Source organism: Peromyscus californicus, unplaced genomic scaffold (assembly GCF_007827085.1).
Source record: "Peromyscus californicus insignis strain IS unplaced genomic scaffold, ASM782708v3 Scaffold_5__1_contigs__length_169319896, whole genome shotgun sequence".
NCBI lineage: Eukaryota > Metazoa > Chordata > Mammalia > Rodentia > Cricetidae > Peromyscus > Peromyscus californicus.
Window position 1 is genome coordinate 68,584,786 of NW_026294573.1, and position 22,799 is coordinate 68,607,584.

A 22,799-nucleotide genomic window follows, 5' to 3' on the forward strand; every position below is an offset into this window, starting at 1 on the left:
ATACCCATCTTAAAATCTAGAACTACTGTGCAGCACCTGTAGATGTAAAAATTAGTACAGCTACTCTGGAAATCTCTCTGGAAGTTTGTCCTTAAGTTAATTATACATCTGTCACATGACTTGGCAATGTTACCTCTTCATATGTACCCAGAAGACTTAAAATGATTTTAACCAACATTGTTCATAGCTTTTCTTATGATAACCTGAAATCTAGAAGGAACTTGTATGTCCATCAAAAACAGTTTATGGTATAATCATCAAGCATTACTGCTACATCCCAAAAATTTATGTTGAGTGAAGGACTCAGGCACAAACAAGTACTCTATGATTCTGTCAACATGACTTTCTATAAAATGCACAGAATATGATATAAAAAATCAAAATGGTGATTAAAGTTGGGTTCAGATACCCTGAGAGGACAAGAATCTTTCCAGAGCATCCAAGTAGCCCTGTTGTCATAGGGGCTAGATTATACAGGTGGATAAATTTGTAAAAACCCAATACTTGAGTTCCTGTATAAATTACATTTCAACCTAACTTTGCTAAACTCTAATAAACTGCAGCAGGGTTGCCATCTTCAGGACTTGTCTCTGGGTGCCTCAGAAAAGGGGGTGCTGATGGACCCATAGCAGAAACTTCCAGTCTTGTCCTTCCGTTTCTTAAGGCAGACTTTCTGGTAGAGCCAGTGAATGGAGGGTGTGCTCATCCCATGCCTTCCGGTCTAGAACATGGTTCCGCTGTTGCTGGCTCCAAGAGAATCAGAGCTGAGGTTTGCGATTAGCTTCTAGGGTGAAAGCAGGCAGCAACTCGGAACGAAGGTGGGTTTTAGAGAATGACAGCCCTGGTTTTGATTCCAAGCTCCAACACTCATTTGGGAGTAAATTACTTAATTGCAAAGTGAAGATAATCGATTGCCTTGAGGGCTGTATGCAGAAAACCGTTCAATCCCTGTCAACATTTACCTGCCTCTTCTATGAGGCTTTTCCCAATTTCCCTAACTTTTGCCAACCTTCTCATAACATTGTTCCTTTAAAGCAGACACTATGGGAGGGACCTTGTATTTACTTGCATGGATAGGTGGGTAATGTCAGTTTTTAACCTCTTACTTCTGCTAAGAACTAAATTCCTTTAAGACAAGTAACACGTAACACGAGATTTCTGCTCACCTGTGCCTAGTACAACACCTGGCAGTCAGTAAATACATCCTGAATGTTTGCTGGCAAAGTCGACCGCTTGATGAGCTGAAATTTGTATTGTAATCAACTCCTCTCTCCTTTGGTAAACCTCCTCAGAGGAGTCTTCCCTCCTTCACCCTCCCCAGACTACCTTTGGTGCCTTCTTTCTCCTGAGTTCATTAGTATCAAATGTTACTTGTTTTATACTCTACGGGGGAAAGATTAGAGAAGCGGTGTAGTGAGGAGGGTTTTGTGGCACCTGGGAGATGTGTCTCCTACTGACACCCTCAGAGAGATAACTCTATCATAGGACCCGAGTTGGAGGCTTTTACCTGGTCTTTAAGGAGTCTGTGGTCAACTTTTATTGGTTCCTACGAGCTTTGACAAGGCGGGGCATTCCGGGCTGCCTGCTGATGCCCTCCATCCAGGCCCAGAAGTCTCGTGGGTGTCAGTTGTTTGCTTCTGTGCCCCAGCCTGGGCAGTTTCAGGACCCAGTTTGTGAAATCCACCAGTCTTTTGGCAAGGCTTGCCTGCTCAGAACTACAGCATGGTGGCCTGCTGAGACTCCTGCCTTCATGGCAGCCTGCCATAGTCATCACTGCTCACCACTGCTCACGCTTTTCACCTTTTTCTCTACTTTCCACAAGATGGGGGAAAAGGATTGTGACCACTTAGCCTGGGAACACCTGTTGCTCTAACAGTCCTGTAGACAGACATGTGGAACTAGCTTACTGCTTGGGAGTCTGAAACTTTAGATGGAATCATGTTTATTTTTGTTCCCTCAACTTTTTGCTTGGAAACCCAGAGGCTCCTTGGCTTCCGATGGGATTGTGTCTGGATAAACTCAAGGTAAACTGAAGATACCATGAGTTGGAAAGGCACTGAATGCAGCTTCACCACTCAACCTCACAGCAGCAAGGGACCGACCAGTTAGTCACCCTCCTGATTCTGTGACATCTCTATCAAGGGTATTTACCACATATTGTTAGCTCATAAAAAGACATCAAAGTCGGGCGGTGGTGGCGCACGCCTTTTATCCCAGCACTCGGGAGGCAGAGGCAGGCGGATCTCTGTGAGTTCGAGGCCAGCCTGGTCTCCAAAGTGAGTTCCAGGAAAGGCGCAAAGCTACACAGAGAAACTCTATCTCGAAAAACCAAAAAAAAAAAAAAAAAGACATCAAACATCAAAACTGAAGCAGCTTCTACTGAGCACATATTGCTTCTGCCACCCCGAGAAGCTGAACATCCGGACAACCCTTGTAAGGGCTCTCCGTAATTGTAGGTTTACAAAGACGCATTGGGTCCAGGGACCTTTTATGCAGCTCTTTGCTTATAAATTCAGTGCATGAACATTAGAATATTTCAAAGAGCACAAATGAATCTATAGTCGAGTCAAATGCTGTGATGCATGCCTACAATGCCAACACATAGAAGACAGAGTCAGGAGAATCACCAAGGATGAAGGCCAGCCTGGTCTACTATCAAGTTCTAGGCCAGCCAGGGCTAGCATGAGACCCTGTCTCAAAGCAAACAAAGAAACAGCAAAAATTATGTATAATTGAGTCTATAACCTTTTAAGATATTTTCCAGTCATAACGGAATATATGGAACTGCTCTGCCTATGTATCAAAAATGGAATCATGTGAGCCAGGTGTGGTGGTGCACGCCTTTAATCCCAGCACTTAGGAGGCAGAAGCAGGCAGATCTCTGAGTTTGAGGCTAGCCTGGTCTACACAGTGAGCTTCAGGACAGCCAGGACTACATAGAGAGACCCTGTTTCAAACAAACACACACCAGAATCATGCTACCCATTGAGCATTTTTAACCCAGGCAAAGTGAAAATCCCCCTGCTCCAGTTGCAGCACCTGCCACACACTGCTGAGGGCAGCCACAAAAAGAGAAACTGTTTCAAACACATACTTTCAGGAAGCATGCATTTGATTTTGAAACTTAGTAGAGAAAAGTTGGTGTAACCTCAGGTGAACACTCTTTGATTCCAGGCCAGGCCTCTGTTCCTGGTTTTAATCAAATTATCCTTTTCTGGAAACAAACACCTTCCTCCAGGAGAAACCAAGGGTGGTTCCCATCATCGCTGTAGGACTCCACTTTCATAATGAGCTGTTTCCTTGCCTGTAAGTGCTTAATCTCCTTGTTAGGGAATGTAAAAAAATCTGCTCCATGTCTACAAAATGTCCTTTTGTCCAGCCTGCGGGGACCACACTCAAGGCCTTCCTTTGGGAGCCCTTAGGGACAGGGCAGACGGGTTAATCTGAAACCTTCAGGGAGGCAGTAGGAAGAGTATTGGAACAGTTGCTGGGTGGGTGGGAGGCTGAGTCCTCCTCTGTGAGTAAGTACCACTCAGAGCATTCAATGGACCAGTCCAGACTTCCATTCCAAAGGACAGGCTCAGGGCTGCTGCCCCATGCAGATAGCATCACTGGAAGGAGGCAGTTAAGCAATGATGGACTCAGGCACTTGAGATGAGTCAAGACAGCCCTCACTAACTTCATGCTGATCCACATCCTTTCTCTGCTAAGCCCTGATCCCTCGGTATCCTGTCTTAGGGACTTGCTCAGAGGGTGAGGAAAGGTTAGTCAGGGGGTAGCTGAAAGTCCTTCCTGAATGCTGAATGCCTGGACATCATGATGAGCTTGGGACTAAGTATACACCCATGAGACCATCACTGTCACCACCAAGACACCAAAGACACATCCACACATGATCCAAGGATATCTTCACAAAGACTCCATGAGGGACAATGCTTTCAGCCCTCTTTCACAGGTAAAGAAATCACATCACAAAGTTCAAGTAGATCGTTTAAGCTTATAGGGTTAGCAGGAGGCTACTGAGAGCACAGGACCACTGTCCACAGAGGAATACTTACCCGTCCACTACATTATAACCAACTGCTACATTCTAATACACTAATACAGGGCTCTTAAAAACAGAGCATAATTATGTAGAACTTACACCAGGGTTTAAAAGCCAACAATAAACTAAACAGTTTAATTAAATGAATTTCCAAATGGCATCTAAACTTGCAGTCTCCAAGGGTCCAGTCATAGAGTGGAGGTTGTTCCCAACTGTGGAACCTGGTGAGTGTAAAAACGGCTTCCGGCCTTGGGTGGTTGCACCAGAAAAGCACACGAGGCTGGTGGGAGTTCTGGGGCTCAGAGGCAGCTTGGAGTGCCCCCAAAGAGCAACGCAGACACCAGAATGTCCTTCCCTTTCTCACTGGCTGCCTTCCTCATTCCCTTTTCTCTGGATATCTCAGTTCTCTTTTTCTCCATGTGCATGCTCTCTGTGTAACTTATCTTCTACTCGTTGGTAGGGAAGAAGGAGATTATTTTCCCTGCTTTCCTTTCTTCATTGTGTGATTTGAGTCAACAAGGGGAAGTTGATATTAAGGAACCTGTGACAGGGCATATAACCAGTGGGTGATAGGAGGTGACAACCCTGGGACTAGGATCCTGGTCACCCTCTTAGTCCACAATTGATCACTGCACTTCAGCAGTTAGAGGAAAAAAGGCTGGGGGTAGTTGGGGTAGTAGAGACCCACGTATGTTCTCTCTGCAGACCTCACCACCCTTAAGCACGGCTCCAGACTGGTCCCTCTTGTTTTCTAATGATAGAAATCAAAGCAGTTTCAGGGGTGGACACAGCCACAACTCCGGCTGGATTTGGGCAGAAGGCTCAGCTTGCCTGAGTCTCTATCCTGCCAATATTCTTGAGCACGTGTTCCAGAAGTTCCCTGTCTTCCTTTGTGCCTTCAGAGTTAGTGTTTTAAACTCCCCAGCTAGCTTTCAGGCCTGCACCTGATGAGAGCACTTCAGGCAGAGGAGCCTGAGAAGCCAGAAGTTCCCCCTGGAAGGCACTCTAGGACCTTGGGTGGAGAATGGTCACCATGGCCATGCCTCTGGTGGGTTCTAGCTCCAAGTACAAGTTCATCCCTCTTTAGTTCCTACAGTGAGCTCTCATTACCTGTTCTCTGGCATTCCCAGCCATGATGAGACACGAGGTTCTCTCATTCCGTTCCATCTTTTGTTCCCCACAGCTCAACATTTGTCCGTACGTGCCTACAGCCTCTTTCCCCCTGGCTTCTCCTGTCATCTCCTCATTTCCCACATGTCACCAGCTAATTAGAGGAGGTGTTCCCACAGAGCCCGTGAGAAGGGACCCTCTCCACAGATGTACCAGTGTGCTGGCCACACAGAGTGCCAAGATTATCAAAGGATCCCAGGTGGTATGTAAGTAATGGTGGGCTGAAAACTCTCAGGCTGTCACTGAAGTTGGCCTCTGCGCCTGAAGAACCCTTCAAAGGAAGCATGGCAGAGAGGGCAGGAAGGAGTTGGCCTTCCTCTCAGAGCACACAGAAAGAAGTAAGCATGTCAGAACTGACTGGAGTGGAGTCAAGATGCCAAGCATCAGCTGCAGGCCACACAGCCATCCCCACAGGGAGCTCTGCAAATACTGAGTCAGGTCCTGGGCCCAAGCTGCTGCTGGCCTGGCACAGCCCGAGGACATCCCCGCCTGGACACATCGATCCCTCTGGGCAATGCCAAGCAGCTCTATCCCCTTCAATCTGGCAGAACTTTGGGTGCACACAGCTGTCTGCTGCATGAGACTCTGGGTGTATCTCTCTAGCCTCCGGGCTTCACCAGTGGCCACCGCAACACCTGGTGCACAATAGACACTTGTCATGGTTGCTATGAAGGTTAAAACAACTGTCTATGATTACCATCAGTCGGCTTACTACCCAAACAGTGCTCAGAGAAAATCTACAAATTAGTCTTGAAGAGGGAAGGAAGGGGTGAAGGAGAGAGGGGGTGTGTTGCAGGGAGGAGACATCAGGGTCATGGGGTATTTCAAAGGTAGAAGCCTGGATGAGGCATCCAGGTCCCCAGACACAACCTCCTGCCTGAGAATTAAAAAATCCTAGAGGAGGAGGGAGCCATAGAAGCCTCCTGTGCCCCAAAGGCTGAGGCTGAGCTGGTTCAGGGCAGGCCCTCCTGCTGCCAGCTCCAGTTGGCCACCTTAAGCTCCTGACCTGTCTGGAACTGTGGCTGACATGTCTCCCCAGGTGAATATAAAAATACCCGGAGGAGAGAGCCTCGGCCTGGCAGCCTTGCTTCTTATTCTTGAAGCTCCCGCCTGAAACAAGTTGCTTTTACAGCCTCACACACGTTGAATACAGAGGACAGAAAACTCGGGTAATGTGGCAATCTCCCCCCAGCTCCCCCCAACTCCTCCCCCTCCCCGCCTGATTGAATCAAACAGGAGCTTGGCCCTTTAAACTGTGTGCAGACAATATGAACCTTAAGCCTAAAAGGCTGGCAGAGAATATAGATAGGCAGGGCACGTGGAAGGCAGGGCAATAAAGTATCAACACGGGTTCCAGGGCCTTGCTGGTGCTCTAGAGACCTGAAGTTCAGTGGCAGCCACTGTGCAGAGATGTGCTTGTCTGGATTTTAGCAAAAGGAAGGGAAGGAGCATGTCAGCTTGTCCTGACTTGGCTTTCTAATTGTAGCGGCCTGATTCTGTAAGATTTTCTGTGTTATTCAGATTTTTTTTTTTTTGTGTGTGTGTGTGTATGGAGCTGAGGATCGAACCCAGGGCCTTGCGTTTACTAGGCAAGCACTCTACCACTGAGCTAAATCCCCAACCCTGTTATTCAGATTTTTATTCTTTGGGAAATTGAGGGAGGGCAGGCTACTGGACGCCAGTACTTTTGTTAGTGGTTAGTCCCTGCTCCCTGTGTGTGCTCACTGGGAGACCAGTGCCAAGCCCAGAAGGAAGCAGACAGGAGCTCTTTGAAGAGTGGCACAGGCAGAACTGAAGGAGAAGCTACCTCTAAAGTCAGAGCATGCCCAAACCTGGCCCCGTCTTCCTCATTTTTATCGGGCCTTTCTAGTTCTAGGTCCCTGTTGGAAGGAAGTGGGCACCAGGCCGGGTACCTTCCTGATTGCAAATCTGTTCTCAAAGCTGATTTACCCTCGCAAACTGCCGGGCTCTTCTTAAACAGCGATTTCAAAGAGTTAAACTGTTTCCATATGTCCAGCATGAGAATGGAGTTTGTAGCCTTTGGCAACCTCAGCTGAATCCAGCTGCAGCTGCTACCTGTGTGTTCCACTGTGTGTGTGTGTGTGTGTGTGTGTCCGTTCTCACACACACCCCCCATACTTCATGCCCGTGTGCAGTGACATCTGAACCGTGTTCCGACTATGTCAATGAAACTGTTATGTCTTTGTTGGGGGAGATATTAATTCTGAGCAATTACAGCTCCTTTCCCCCCTTCCCTCCCCCCTCCCACCCCTCCCCTCTCTTCATCTGCTCAGCAAGGACCATGGACCATGTCAAACAATATACAACAGAGAAGAATGCAAATAAACTTTAGTCTGCATCGCCCAGCAAGGCAGTTAGCCGCCCACTTGCAAGATACTTAACTCTTGTACACATGATACACAAAGAACGCTAGCTACTTTCACCAATCCCTTTAGACCAAAAAAAAAAAAAAAAGGCGAAAGAACTGATCCTTGCCCTTCTATCTGTGAGGTTGCAGTTCCTCCTGCTGATGAAGGAGCTTTTCCCATGATGCAGTGTGATAAGGATTGGCCTACATGTAGTCCAGCAAGCCACCGCTGATGTTTTCTCGATTAGGTTTCTTATCTTCCATCGAGCTGCCTCTGATGAAGCTCGCTGGCAGCAGGATGGCTGGGAAAACGTCGGACAGCTCCATCAAATGGCAGCTCTGCTATGACATGTCAGCCAGGACCTGGTGGATGGTAAGTCTGGCATGACCACCCTTTCCCACCCTCCCTCCAGACGGCCCCCTCCCCTCTTCCCTCCTTTGTTGTTGCACACACGTGTTACGAAGTTCGCTGCCTGTTGAAAGTTCAAGTTGTGGGAACCTGGAGTGTTCGGCACACCGGTGGACTAGATAGGATTTCCACTGTTGTGGCCAGGGGCATAGGCCTTCGCTTTTAAAAGGCAGGGTGAGCTTTTGTTCACTTTTTTAAAAAAGGAAAAAAAAAAAGAAAGAAAGAAAGAAAAAGAAAAGGAAGCAAGTATTCTAGTGGGCCCCAGGCTGGCTGCTGTGAACTTTGCGGAGGCGGGCAGTCAGGCTGTAGGGGACTGGAGCCGGCTTACCTAATTGTTCTTGCCATGTACTTCTTTCCTTGGTGTCTCGAATAATGATTGCGATGGTGTATTGTAGCATGTTGTGTGCGGCTCCCTCATCAGTATGCGACTGTCCCCCACGCTTTGCCTTAATTTGGAATCCACCTCCCTTTCAATGAATACTGTAACTGCAGCAACCAGTGATTACTATGCCACTCAGCGTAATTAAATTTAGTTAATGAGGATATGCATATTCAGTTCATTATTTTTCTTTGCTCAGGCAAATGTGTGTGGGTTTGTGTTGCTGTCCCCCCTTTCATATTTGTCCAGCTGCAAATGTGGAAAAAAAAAGCACAGTGTGCCAGTGAACCCCAGAATTCAACTTTAAAAGTAGTATCAGGAACTGACAAGTTTTAGCCTTCTTCAGTCAGGCTCCCGGGACAAGAGGTGGGAGTCTGGGGGAAAGAAAACGTTTTCGCGTTATAGAAGTGCTACATGATAACTCTCAATATGCTGGCTTCTGTGTGTGGACAATGGTCTCTTGTACGCTGCAGCCGTGACATGAATGGGGAAGCTTCCCCAGTCAGCATTTAATGTGACTACCAAGTTTGCCATTGGCTGATTGATCCGAGCAATTCTTTTTCTTTAGTTGTTTCTCGTTTTGCTCTCCGTCAGTTCTGGCCCTAGTGTTTGTGTCTGGACAGCTTTGGCTCCTCTGCTTCCTCAGTTGTCATGTTTTGTGCACAGCCTACTTTCACAATGGGCGCAGTGGGAGACAAGGGGGATTTCACCCTAGGTGGGGAGGGAGATGGCTGCTCTAGCAGTCAGTCTGTCTGCAGCGCCAGGATTGAGGGCAGCGCCTTCAAGGAGTCCTGGCTTCAGGCACTGCCAGGCAAGGGGGTTCTAGTAATGCATGTGCATTTCTGAAAGGTGGACTCACTCGGTACTGTTGCCTGCGGGCTCCTCCTGAGAGTTCCCTGCACAGAGACTGCACTGGCTGCTGCGGTCCTTCTTCGTGAGCTGGGAGAGCCACGGGAGAGCCCCTTGGCTACTTGTTGCTGTTCTGAGTACTCCGTGTCAAAAGAAATGACTGATCTCTCTCTCTCTCTCTCTCTCTCTCTCTCTCTCTCTCTCTCTCTCTCTCTCTCTCTCTCTCTCTCTCTCTCTCCCTCTCCTCTCCTTTTATTCTCGTTAGAGTACATTTTACAACTGATCTAACTATCCTCCAGTGTTGTGAACGTTTGTGTCAAAGACTTGTCCTATATGCCTAAACCAAGGCTCTGAAGAGATACTTTATTGGTGGCCCTGTCTCCTGAAACTCATATTAAGATAGTCTAAGAATTGGGCTCGAAAATTAATGTTTCCGCTAAGTGAAACATTTACTGTTAGGAAAAAAAAAATATGTAAGCTTGTGCTAAGAAATTTTTCTTGAAGACAGATTAGTGTAGCATAGTGATCTGGTCCCTAATTTGCCCTTAGATTTCATCTTATTCTGCAGGGTGCGCTTCCCAACGGACGTGCATCATGTTTTTAAAGACGTGCAGGGCTGATTGTTTATTTTTTAAAATTATGTGATTTTGTTGCCCTCAAAGATGCAGGTGGCGGACAAGGACATATCTGGGGATAAAATACCAAGTTGAAAATGTTTGCACAAGTTATTTTTATATTTAGACTTAATTATATTGCATGAATGATGTGCAAGGTTCTTCTTAGGATGATTCAGTTTTAATGGACTTTGTTAATTTGGGACTGAAGTATTTAAGAGATTATTATTTAATATGTCATTAGAAACTTGGCATGACAGGTGCTTTGTGGGACACCTAATTAATCAAGCTACATTATTGCTTATCTTTAGTAAAGAGCTGGAAAGGACAGGAAACACAAAGCCACCTGAGTGTTACTGCCCTGGTTTTGGAAGGTGTAAGAAATATTTTTTAATGGTTCTTTAAAGTTCTTGTGATCTTTTTATTGTGATTCTCCTCTTAACCATGAAACTGATTCTTTCATTTTTATAATTACTTCAGGATTTTGTATAAAAAAAGGATATTGTATCCTTGTTCGACTTAATCAAATGAAATTTTGGTAACCACAGCCTGAATTCCAAAGCCGCAGTGTCAACGTAGACGGCAGTTGCTTCCTGACTCATTGTCTGTTCCACTTAGATTTTCTTTTTGTGTGACAATGATCATAAATTCTACTTGACAGGGGAAAAAGCCCAAACAAGCCATGATTGTCCAATTCTACATCTGTTTCCCCTCCTAGATAGGCATGTTTTGGTAAAACAGAGGGAGAAAAAACATCTTATTGAGACAGCTCGATAAACAAGTATAGAAAGAGTCAACTCTTGTGAGTGTGTGTTAGTTATCATCTACACGTGTGCAGTTTTTCAAAGATGAATCCTCTATGCTTTACTTTTATGAGTGTGTGTAGTATGTGTTAACTATCATGTGTGGAGTTTTTAACCTTGTATGCTTTACTCTTGTGAATGTATGTGATAGGAGTTAACTATCATCTATATGATGAAGTTTTTAAATGCTCAGCTGTATATGTGTTACTCTAGTGTGTGTATTAAATGCACGCACATAGTGTACTTTTTAAAATGATGAACTTTACATTTTACTTCTTTAGGTGGCTTCCTACATGATTTCTTTTCAGGAGACCAAGCCCGAGAGCAATCTCATGACAGTTGGCAGGTTATATTTAGAGTTCTGTTGATGACCTTTCACATTATTTGAGAATACTGCTCAGTCTGTATTAAAGATATATCTCATGTATTTTGCTACTAGTTATTAAAGATGCTGTATGTTTTCTTTTAAACCATCGACAATAAAACTAACAAGAGCAATTTCCAGAATTCCCATTCTGTTTGCATTGTTTATTTAAAGCTCTCTGAAAGAGAGATTTATTAAAACTTCTGTGGTAGCTGTTTGGGACTTCAAGGGGGCAGATCTGCACCAGACATAATTTTCTTCCCTTTAAAGTTCCTAAGTCTAATCCTTTGATCCCATCAGAACCAGGCCAGAATGTTTGCAAGTTTACCTTAATTGTGAAGGCTAATTATTTAAATATTAATCCATAAAATTAATTTGAAAAACAAGCCACTTATCTAGGAAACCTGAAATTCTTTAAATATTAATTAAGGTAAAAGGATAGATCAACACAAAAACTGAAGGAGACCTTATATTGTCAAGTCATGGGGCTGTTTTTGTTGAATATATGTTAATCTACTTAACTATGATATAATTTTAACTTTTTTGAAAGAAAGTAATTTTTCTATGTTCTGAGAAGTTGAGCTAAGTGCCTTCACAATTTTATCACTTGGTTTAAGGCAATGCTAATAAAATAACAATGTTATTAAGTGGCCCATTTTTTTGTTATATGGTCTTAATAATCAGATTTTGTTGTCAATGTCAATTTTAACTGGATAATTGGATACCAAATGTCAATGAATAGATAACTGCATCGAAAAGACAATCGTGATGGGAAATATTTTTCTAAACTTTGAGAAGTTGGGGTGAATTTAGGTTTATAATTGTCTATGTCACTGAAAGTTCTAAAATTAACATCTTCTTAGAAATCTAATTTCTTTTACTACCAGCAGAAGAATTTCTGAACCATCTAATAAATATATTACAAAATATATGCGGGTAAAACTCTTTCCCAGTGCAAGAGTGGACAAGACCTAGTGACTAATAACCTAGTATAGGTTGCTGTGATGATCTGCTGGTTCTGTAGACATGCATCCGAAAAAACAAAACTCAGTGTTTATTTTGTGTCAAATTCTAGTTGATCTATAGAAGTGTAGTAGAAACTAGCAGACATCACACAAATAATAACCGCATGAAGTGGTTTCCACAAGGCACTATGTTCATGGACGGACTGTTTATAGTGCTAGCGACCATGAGGTCTATGTTTTGTTCAGCATTATTAGGCCCACACTGTATGCCATGCTCTGTTCCAGATGCAGGCACAGCAAACCTATCTGCCTAACACATCACAGTGTAACAGGAGGATGTCCATCCTAGGAATGTGCTTCTGAAGGGCTTCTCTTTCCCTGAATGCCGAGTGGTGGAGGAGACTCACAGTCCCAGGCTCGCCACTCCCAAGGGCAGCCAGCACATCTTCCCGATATTCTTTCCCAGACTCGTGCGTGAATACTACTACATGGACATCACCTCTAAGGCATCTCCTATACAGTTAATGACCTGGAAAAGAATAATGGTCAATTTTAACTATTCTAAAAACCAGTTCTGAGTGGAGCGGCTGCTACAGTGATGAGGATGATTGTGTCTGCAAGAAAATGGTTTCACACTCTAAAAAGCACACTGCTTTTTAAATCTCTCAGGTGCCATCACCAGTGGGATATACTTTTTTCTTTACATCTCCCATCCCTTTATTCTTTAGTGGCATAGACCATTTATAATGCTGTTTTCAATATGTGAAACCATCTTTAAATAACGGGGAACTGTACAGAAGATGTGGCGAAGGACATCATTAGACATTCTAAGATGTTTCTTTACATGGGAACAACTTCTGTGCCATTTCTGGGACTTGTTTTCACTTATACACTTGCATGGCTGCTGCTACACTGTTACACATAAACTTTGGCTCCTATCTCAATAAGCAGCGATTAGATGGTTATTAATTTAATCAGAGAGTAAGAAAACACAAGTGCCTGCCTATTCTCCTTTCCAGCTCTCTCTCTCTTTCTCTTTTTTTTTTTTTTGGAAGCAAAGGGTTGTGTTCTCAAGGGTGCTATCACTTCCATCTCTGGGAAAGCTGGTGTTGATTTTCCAGTTTAGAGGCGGGTTGACAGAGGGCTATCTGATGGTGCAGTGTCACCGAGACTAACATGGCCGAGTGGTGTCTGTCACTATAGGCATTTTCCTAGTCCCCAAGACTATTTTGTGACATTGTACTCTATATTCTCCTAAAGGGCTGAACACATGGACTCCGCTACAGGGAAATATACCAAGGCAAGAAGAAAGAATGGCATTCCCTTGATTCATTTCCATGTGCAAAATAGCCAGAGAAACTAAACGTAAAAACTAGGAGTTGTGCTAAGGGGCATACATAACGAAACTGTGCTTCATCACCTGCAAGTCGCTTAAATTGGAGTGCTTGGCAGAGTCAAAAGACTGGAAAGGACTCTGTTTAGTGTTGTTCTGGTCATTATTATTATTATGTCAGCTGATACTAAGAAACTACAGGACACATTTAGTGTATCACGTACTGGACAGCTTTAATAACCGTTTTCATTTCTCACTGTTCTAAAATAAATCTTAACATTGTGCTTCTCCCAAAAATGACTTAGTTCAGTGAGTGGCTGCTTTTTCTCACATACAGTGTTCATGTTCCAAGTTTGTACATAATGGATATGTTTATGAGCACAGGGCTGAATCCTGGGAAATGTAGATTCTGTGACCTCTGGCAAATGAATTTGCTCATCCCGCGGCTGGTAGAGCCAGCTGTAAAGTGCAGATAATCATTCTCATTACTTGTCTCTCCAACCTGTCGTGAGGATGAATGAGACAGAGCCAGCCAGGCACCTGGTGAATGCAAGGTTCACGACACCCACCCAAGGGGGCTAACACAAACTCTATTTATTCAGGCGCAGGTCCAAGCACTTAGTAGGTGCTTACAGATACACAGGATGGGCTAGTTAAGGGAACTGTAACGTTTTCAAGGTGTTTTTTAGAACTATGGTGGCTTTTTTGAGTTTACATAAACGTGCGCATACAGTATGTGGAAACTGCATACAATCAGTAAGCTATAAAAATGTAGTGTTTTCTATTTCAGATCGTTGCAGATTTCTTAAAAGCAGTGCCTCCCAAAGCATTTCTAAATGCTTAAGATCTATTGGCTAATGTTACATATTAGCTTAATTTTAATTTTAAACATTGACTTCTATGATTTTAAGGGTAAAAAAAACCCAATGATTTTTGAGGGGCTCTTATTTGCCAGGTGTCTGCCAGGTACTTGGGGAAGCAATTTATATGAATCATCTCATTCAGACTTCAGCACAGCACAATAAAACAGGCATTACCAGCCCCACTCTGCAGATGAGGCCACTCGACTCGGAGCTTTAGCAACTTTGTAGAGAGCACTCCGCTCCAAGGGAGGAGGGACTGAGACACAGTTCAAAAACCAAAAGTGCTGAGCGTATTTCTCCCTGGAACCTGGTGTGGAGGCTGCTTCATCCGCATGGCCTGGGTTCCACCCACAGTTTTGTGAGCATGAGGAGGTATTTGGTTGTTGTCTGACCTGTGTCTCTCTGCCTCCAACTTCACTTCCCGCCGCCTTCTGAGGCTCCACTCCTCATATCAAGCAGGCCGGTATGCTCCCTTGCTTGGTAGCTGCCTCTGAGGACTGCAGGGCTGTGGACAGGGAGGTGCAGGGATTTGGTGGAAATGTGATTCCAGTCATCTCCCCTCCAGACAATTATTAGGCTCACTGCAGTCACAAGCCAGCTGGGGAGGGGAGTTTCTGGAAACCTACTGGCAGGTCAGGTGTTTGTGCTGTGCGGGTTTTGGTGTCCACCACTCACCTTCTGGAACTCTAGTGAAGCTGTGGTGAGGTGATGGTAGGTAAACAGCCCGCAAACCATTCAAGGAAAAGGAAATCCCTGGTGCGCATCCTGTCAGCTGCTGCTGTTACACCTGAGTGGGCAAAGAGACACTTTCTGGCTTTTGCCCATGTTCTGGAGTGTGTATAAAGGGAAATTTTCACCAGGCAACAGAGGAGCTCTTGGTGTCTAAAGCATCACATGAGAGCCTTTGTAGATTCTGTGACTGAACTCAAAAGATTAGTTCTTCAGATCACGAGGCTAAATCACCATCACCCTGCAAAATAGCAGGGTCCATGCTGCCTTTTGTATGCTTAATAAGATAGCAAGAAATAAAAAAAAATCCCAAATACTACTTTGCATTATAACTTGTCGATGTCTTTATTGATAGCTTTGCTCTTAAAATCGCATCATTCTTCAAGAGGTTACTATTTCAGCTTTTACTTACTGTGCATTAAAATGGGAGAATCTGGCTTGTTACAAGTAGATGGCACATGATATTGTAAATAATTTTTCCATTATTTTATTTAACTTTATGAGTATTTTGCCTGCCTGCATGTCTGTGCAGCCTGTGAATGCCTAGTGTGCAAAGAGGTCAAAAGAAGGCATCATATCTCCAGGAACTGGAGTTATAGGTGAATGTGAGCTGCCATATGGATACTGGAAACTGAGTCCAGGTCCTCTGCAAGAGCAGCAAGTGCTCTTAACCTTTAAGCCAGTGGTTCTCAACCTTCCTAATGCTGTGACCTTTTAATATAGTTCCTCATGTTTTGGTGACCTCAACCATACAATTATTTTTGTTGCTACTTCATAACTGTAATTTTGCTACTGTTATGAATCATAATATAAATATTTTTGGAAATGGAGGTTTGCCAATGGGGTCGAGAACCAAAGGTTGAGAACCACTATTCTAAGCCATCTCCAGTCTGATTTTAGAATTGTTAGAAGTAACAACATCACAAGCAACTATTTGAGATAAAACAGTAGCACAATTTGGTATTTTTCTATGCTGCATGTGATCTGCATGTATGATTGTTTAATGTGAGTGAAGGCACGTGAGTATATGACATTGGTTCTGTCTCAATATAAGATTTGTCTTATTTGGTTACTTAGGTGTGGACACAAACTTATAAACATCAAGAGGATAAAAAGCAGGACTTCTTCATCAGCCCTAAACAGAATAGCACATGAAGGGCTACTAATAAATCCTGGCTAGGTTGCATCAAGACAGTTATCACCCCGTTTGCCGGGGGGGGATCCTGCTGAGCCCTCAGAGACTGAGCTGATGGATGATTGTGGGCTGCCAGGATGTGGTCTGAGACCACTCAGATGGCCTATTCTCAATGAAACCTGCATGTGTCAGAAGTATGTTTGGGTTATGATGAAACTAAGCGTCTGAAACTAAAGGAAAGGGTGGGAAGACGCCCAGAAGCAAAAGCAGCCAATCTTCTGTCCTCTCAGAAGACTCATCATTGCTGAGGAAGGCTGAAGATGAGCAATTCATCCCATGAGCAGCCCTCACTCCCATGTTCTCTCACTACCATCCTCATGGTGACTTCCAGAGAGCCCGGAGAGAGAGGCTAATGTGCTTTGCAGGATGCATGGTCAGGCAAACACGCTATGGGATTAGTGTGGTTTTTAGCTTCTTATTTTTGATAAAATGAAGTTCATTTAAGAAAACTGCTTTTTCTGAGCTAGGGAGATAATTCAGGAGTTAAAGTACTTGCTAAATAAGCATGAAGACTTGAGTTTGAGCCTTAGGATTCACATCAAAAGGCAGGTGTGGTGGCATGCTCTTGTGCTCCCGGAGCTGGGAATACAGGAACGAGAGGACACCAGGGAAGCTGCAAGCCAATATAGGCCAATTGGTGAGAGTTCCAAGTACCAGGGAGACTTTGTCTCAGGAAAAGGTGTTGTCCCATGGCCTCCACTCACACAAAGAGGTTGGCTTTTTATTCTAAATGTTCAGCTATTTTCCATGCCTGACCCTTCCTGGTGATGTTGGAAAGGCCTCTGTTGTAGACTAACATTTTGACAGTGTTTTGCAAAGGAGTCAGAAGTATGAGCCAGGAATACCAGAAACCTAAGATGAAGATAGAGAAGGTAGAGGGAAGTAGGTCCTGGGGAAAGTTGTAGCCAAGCACTTGCCAAGTACTAACTGCTTCTAAATGAGCCCGAGAAAGGGATCTTTATAGTAAAGAGACCATCTTTGGACTTAGCCCTGCTTCAGCAAGGTTTGCTGGTGTGTGAGTGAAAACTTGGTGTCTCACTCCCCAGGCCTGCAACCGGTATGCTGGTTATAAACACCTCAGGCCCAAATTTAGCTCACAGGAGGCCGCCTGCCCCTGTTCCTGAGACTCCCTTTCCACCCAGCTCTCATGAAACAAACTTAGTATTCTAAAAGCCTCTAAAACATTAGTAGGGTCTTCTTAGCCAGCTACTACACCAGTACACACCACATAAGATGGAGTTACTTGGCTATCTATGTTTCTTTCCTAATCACTCCAAGGCACTTATGTGGTATTTTATTGTATAATGGTGATGGAGAAACACAAGACTAAAGTCAGCTGTGGACAAATGTTTCTGCTCCCACCACACAACCCAGTCATGGTTGCCATCTCCAGGAGAACCTTTGCCTCAAAGGAACAAAGAAGGAGCTATGGTGACAGGGGACTAGAATTTATTTTGCCTTCCCAGGTGGCTTCAACATTTCCCACCAAGGGTAGGGTGTAGTGCACATACTGCCCATGAACCTGGCAGAAGTTACTCCAGGTAAATAGATTTGCATTTCCAATCTAGACTTTGGGCAGGTGCAAACAGGAGATCACGTGGCTATAATTAGCACCATTTATGCTCTAGCATCCATCGCAGAGGACAATGGTGGTTATGTGGAATCACACGTAGCTCCTTTTTTGACAGACTTGAACCATCTCATGCAAATGTCTATCGCCTCTAAAATTTGTACCAACTCCTTCTCCCACAAAATTGAAGAATTTTCTGTGATATCATGATCCCCAGGACTAGACACGGTCACCAATAGAAGGACTAATTTTCAATTGCCATTTTATTTTCCAAAAGATATTCGTTTTCTTATGTGAGGTTATTTATTATATTGGCATGAAAGATGTATTAAGTGGAACCCCACATAATACAAACCACATGTTTATGTAGCATGAATGTTCAATCAATTAGTTTATACATACAAATGGTGGAATATTAATGACACATGTTAGCCTTGAATGGGAAAAAAGCCAACATGGCTAATTGATGCATTGATCCTTGGAAGCTTCGTGCAGATGTGAACCTTTGACTTCAGCACAAGTGATTTGGCTGACAAACAGTAGCTTGTAATTATTGTTGAGCCATCATAAATTAATTAAGAAATCAATCAATCAGCTCAGCACGCAGCTCGGCCACCTCCATCAGCTGCAGTCTTTCCCTCCACATCCCTCCCCCACGGGAGCTTTCTTATGGGAGGCGTGGAAATGGCAGCCCGTGCCATTTTGTTTTTTCCTAAACTTTCACAAAGATTTCCCAGTCATGGTATAAATGTGTGATGCTGATGATGTTTACAGAGTCAATATCCTACAAACCCTTGGGATAAGTCTTGTAATGGGTTAGAATATTAATACAAAGAATAACTATTGAGTATTGGAAGGCTTTTGGATAAAGCTATTTTCCCAAATAAGGAACATTGAAATGGCCCCAGTCTCCCCAAATAGGCATCCTTCAGGGTCTTAGTGACTGCCTAGGTGACAGTATTGTCCAAAAAGATGTTTCTCTGATCATGTCTTTACTTGAATTTTATCTTTGAAAGTCTCCAGTAACTGAGAAAATTGCTTTTATCGAACTATGAGGTGTAGTTGCATTTTTTTTCAAATGACCCAATCCTATGTGTCAGTCTGTCGACTATGGACTTGGCACATACCATCTTACATAAGTCTGGCAGCAACGCTGAAGTGTGTGAGTGTGTATGATTGCCATTTTACAGGAAAGACACCGAGGTGCAGAGATCTGAGACAGTTGGCCCATGTTTACTCGGCTGAGAATGGACAGACAGGAGCCAAGCCACCATGACCAACTAAAGATATTCAAGAACTCCTGAACAGCTCACATGACCTACTGATGTCATTTTAGTCAAATGCAAAGGGAGTCTGGCATTTTTAATTAGATAGAAAGTAATATTTTTTTTCTGGATAAAAAGACTATTTCTAGTGACTTTGTAAAATTTTTTTTTAAAAAAAAAAGCCTGGATATCTTTCTTGAATCTGCTTTCAGGCCATTTCAAAGGGCATGGGACCTCTGACTCCCTCCTTGCCTTGCTCGGGAAAGCATCCACCCCGTCAGCTCAGAAGCCTTGTCTGCTCCTCTTGTTAACATGCTGCCATTGCTTGCTTTTAGATTGCTTCTTTTTCTCAATCAATATGAGCTGTGGAATTACAGCCAATCCAGGAACCCAAAAGAACGCTGTAAAACAGTTCTGAAGACAAAAGCAAGCCATCTGACGCACCAGTCTGCCTCCTTAGAAGACAACTTTGAGGAGTCAGTTTTCTTCTTTTACCATGTGGGTCCCAGGGACTGAAGCCAGGTGGTCAGGCTTGGCGCTACCCACTGAGCCACCACACCAGCAGTCTAGGACTGCTCAGTTTTGAGCCACTGCACAAAGTTAATGAAGTTCATTGGTTTCTGATGCTTTGCTCTTCCACCCACATTGCCTTGCACACACATAAAGCATATAAAATTTGAAATACATATACATATATAGTAGTCTTTATGCTTAGTATCTGAAGCTCACTTTTAATAGTTATTAATGTATTCTAGTTCATTATTTAAAACAAATGCTGTTTCTTTAAATCACTATCTTGACCCATTGGTCACATGGCTTGAGAAACGCCTGCATATGGAAAGTCTCCATGGAAGCTGAATTCAATACTTGCCCAGAAGTACTTCTGGCTCTTGTGTTTACAGGCCTTTCATGATTAGAATCTCACCTTTTAAAGGAATTTCCTATTAGTTGGAAGTGATTATTTGGTCTTAAACTACAGTCTCCTGTAGAACATTCCACTGGGGTGTTCTCTGGGTACCCCAAGTGCAGAGGAGCCAGGCAATCCTTGGCAGAAGGGCAGGCAGGAACAGTCTACAAACCATTGGTCTTCCTGTTCATGACTGTTGAGTTCTTGTCTTCTGTGATGAAGTCATGACTTCTAAATCATATCCTTAGCTTTCAAATAAGGTGATAGAGTAAGAGTCAGGAGTTTTAGGGGAGGATATAGTAGGGCTTAGTATTCAGTTGCTCATGGGAACATAAAAGAATGAGCTTTTATAAAAATAACCAGTGGGTAGATAGAGTGGGCATGTCCCTGAGGAGACCTCAGCCCTGAAGGCGCCATGTGTGATGTGGGCTACTGCACTGCATGTACTCTCGTGTGGATGAGCAAAGTCAGAAAGTATGGTTATTTTCTTTCAAGTTCGGTCTCTGTAACCTTACCAGTCTACATTGTCTGTGTTGATAAGGCAGAGAACTTAGGGGAACTGAAGTGAAAATGAGAGAGAAAGTGGGATGTAAAATTATCCTTTGGAGAGTTTTAAAACCATGTCGAGAGGCACAAGAGCTCCTCCCTCAAGGGTCTGGACTTCTGGCATGCCAAATGCTGGTGACTAGTTGGAAAAACAGGACAACGACAGCCTCCCTGTGACTCTGTTTCCTTGACCATTACTTGGGATAGCAGAAAGTTGTACTTCATGAGACTGTGGTGAGGCCTGAAGGAATTGGTACACATAAAGCAATTCCCTGGATGTGAGGTGGCCCTCGTGTTTGATGACTAGTGGAGGGCAGTCCGTGCTTCACAGCAGGATGCTGTATAAGAAATGCACACAGACGAGAAGAACAACGATAAAAATGGGTTAAAACACAAAACCGCTACTGCTCTTCACTCCCACCTCCACCCAAAAAGCTATAGAAACAGAATCTTGGGATGTGCGTTCTCTCATCAGTCAAGTTACTGGGGATGGAGTGAGCAAGCTCAGCCAGGCTCCTCAGTCAGGCTCCTCAGCCATTTACTCTGACAAAGGGATTTCTTCTTGGTTCTGAGTTCCTGCCCATTTTAATCCACTTACTGTTCACACCACACACTCCATTTTGCTCTGAGCTCGATTGTGAGCAACTTGGGAACAGAAAGGCAGTCCTACTTGACATTTCTCATTCTCCTGTCTCAGGGCCCAGGAGTCTACCTACTTTTCAGAGTCACTCCTGTCCCCTATCCAACTTGCAAATGAGATGAACTGTGAACATTCACTGTGAGACATTCTACAGACCTGCACTGAGATTCTCAGGGGAACCATGGGAGGACCAGCACCTTGCTGTCTCTAAGCAGCCAGGGTTCAGGCTACAACCCCCTGCCCTTCCTTCATCCTGCAGCCTTCCTCAGCAGGGGAGTGACTCACCCCCACTCCCAGGGACAGGGCATAGACTCTCCTGTCAATCCAGGGAGAGAGGAAGACAGGAAGTGTGGTTTTGGGCTTCTGGAGCATCCAACAGCCTGGAGAGGCTCCGTCTCTTCAGCCATCACTCCTGCATTTTGCACTGCTGGTGAGTAGAGAGTTAATTCCGCTGTCTTCCTTCCTCTGCTCCTCTCGGTTTTCCTTTATTTTGGTTTCTTTCCATGCTTCTCCTGAGCTCAGAAACCGATACAGATGTGAGGAGCTGGGAGTAGGAACTGGAGGTTAGACGAACAGAGAGCAGCCTTCCTTTCCCTCGGCGTGCGCTCTCCTTCCATCCCACCATCCATCGAGACCTCACTCCTGGACAGTAGATCCTGGTGAGGACTGAGGACCCCGTGCCTCCTGGTGGAAGGTCAGGTGACAATGGTCAGAGAGACCTGTCACAGCAATGGGTCCATCCATGTGTCAGGATGGTCAGGAGGTGAGTCTAGGCAGCCAGGAAAATGAACTCCACCCTCAAGCAGCCTTGCTCAGCCAGCCATGGCAAGTCAAGAAATGCCTGTGTTCATATACCTCAGCTCCTGTCCTTGTTGCCTGGGGCGGGGAATTGAGGGGTTCTCAGCCTCTGCACATGTGTTTGTGATGACCTTGTCACAAATGTCCTATCATTTAGCACTTCTGTCCACACTATGGTATAGAAATTCAAGCTTTCCTTCCCCATTAATGCTGTATTTACAACTATATGAACCTGTTCACTCTGTCTGTAATTTTTCATGAAGTAGTATAACAAATACTATGTGAACAAAGCAGGCTTAGTTCCATTCCCTGTGACATATCCAGTGTGGGAAGAAAGCAAGCATGTGCGTTCTTTGCTGGTGAGAGACGGGCATCTTTGAACGCCTAATTGAGTCATCTTAGCAGTGCTGTAGTTTCACCGGAGGCAGAGAAGTGGAGGGAAGGACTAGTTCCTAAGGAGGAACTAACATGCGCAAAGGCCCAGTGGCCACAGAGAGTATGGCTCTGGACCCAGAAATAGCACACTGAATGAAGTATTGTACTGTCAGCGAGGCACTTAATTTAGGCAGGAAAGTACACAGCCCTGCCATGATGCTGATTGATGTCAAGAAAAATGTCCAAGATCAGGACCGCAGGCTGTTGTTACCCCCTGCTCACCCCTCGCCTCTGTACATAGCATAAACACACACCCACTGTCACCGCCACCGCCACCATCACCACCATGCATCTCCAACACCACCACCATCACCACCATGCATCTCCAACACCGCCACCATCACCACCATGCATCTCCAACAACACCATCACCATCACCACCATGCATCTCCAACACCGCCACCATCACCACCATGCATCTCCAACACCGCCACCATCACCACCATGCATCTCCAACACCGCCACCATCACCACCATGCATCTCCAACAACACCATCACCATCACCACCATGCATCTCCAACACCGCCACCATCACCACCATGCATCTCCAA

General features: G+C 44.5%; 1 protein-coding gene across 6 annotated transcripts in view; it reads left to right on the plus strand.

Annotated features, from left to right (window-relative positions):
- The first annotated feature begins 7,747 nt into the window (after positions 1-7,747).
- Positions 7,748-22,799, plus strand: part of Nfib (nuclear factor I B) — a 418,189-nt gene continuing 403,137 nt past the window's right edge. Inside the window, exon 1 of one of the 6 annotated variants that reach the window (XM_052718299.1) lies at positions 7,748-7,956. In XM_052718299.1, the coding sequence (XP_052574259.1) occupies positions 7,816-7,956 (141 nt within the window). In that variant the 5' untranslated portion in view covers positions 7,748-7,815. The remainder of the gene's footprint in view (positions 7,957-22,799) is intronic. The other 5 variants (XM_052718300.1, XM_052718304.1, XM_052718305.1 and 2 more) reach the window with 5 other exon arrangements.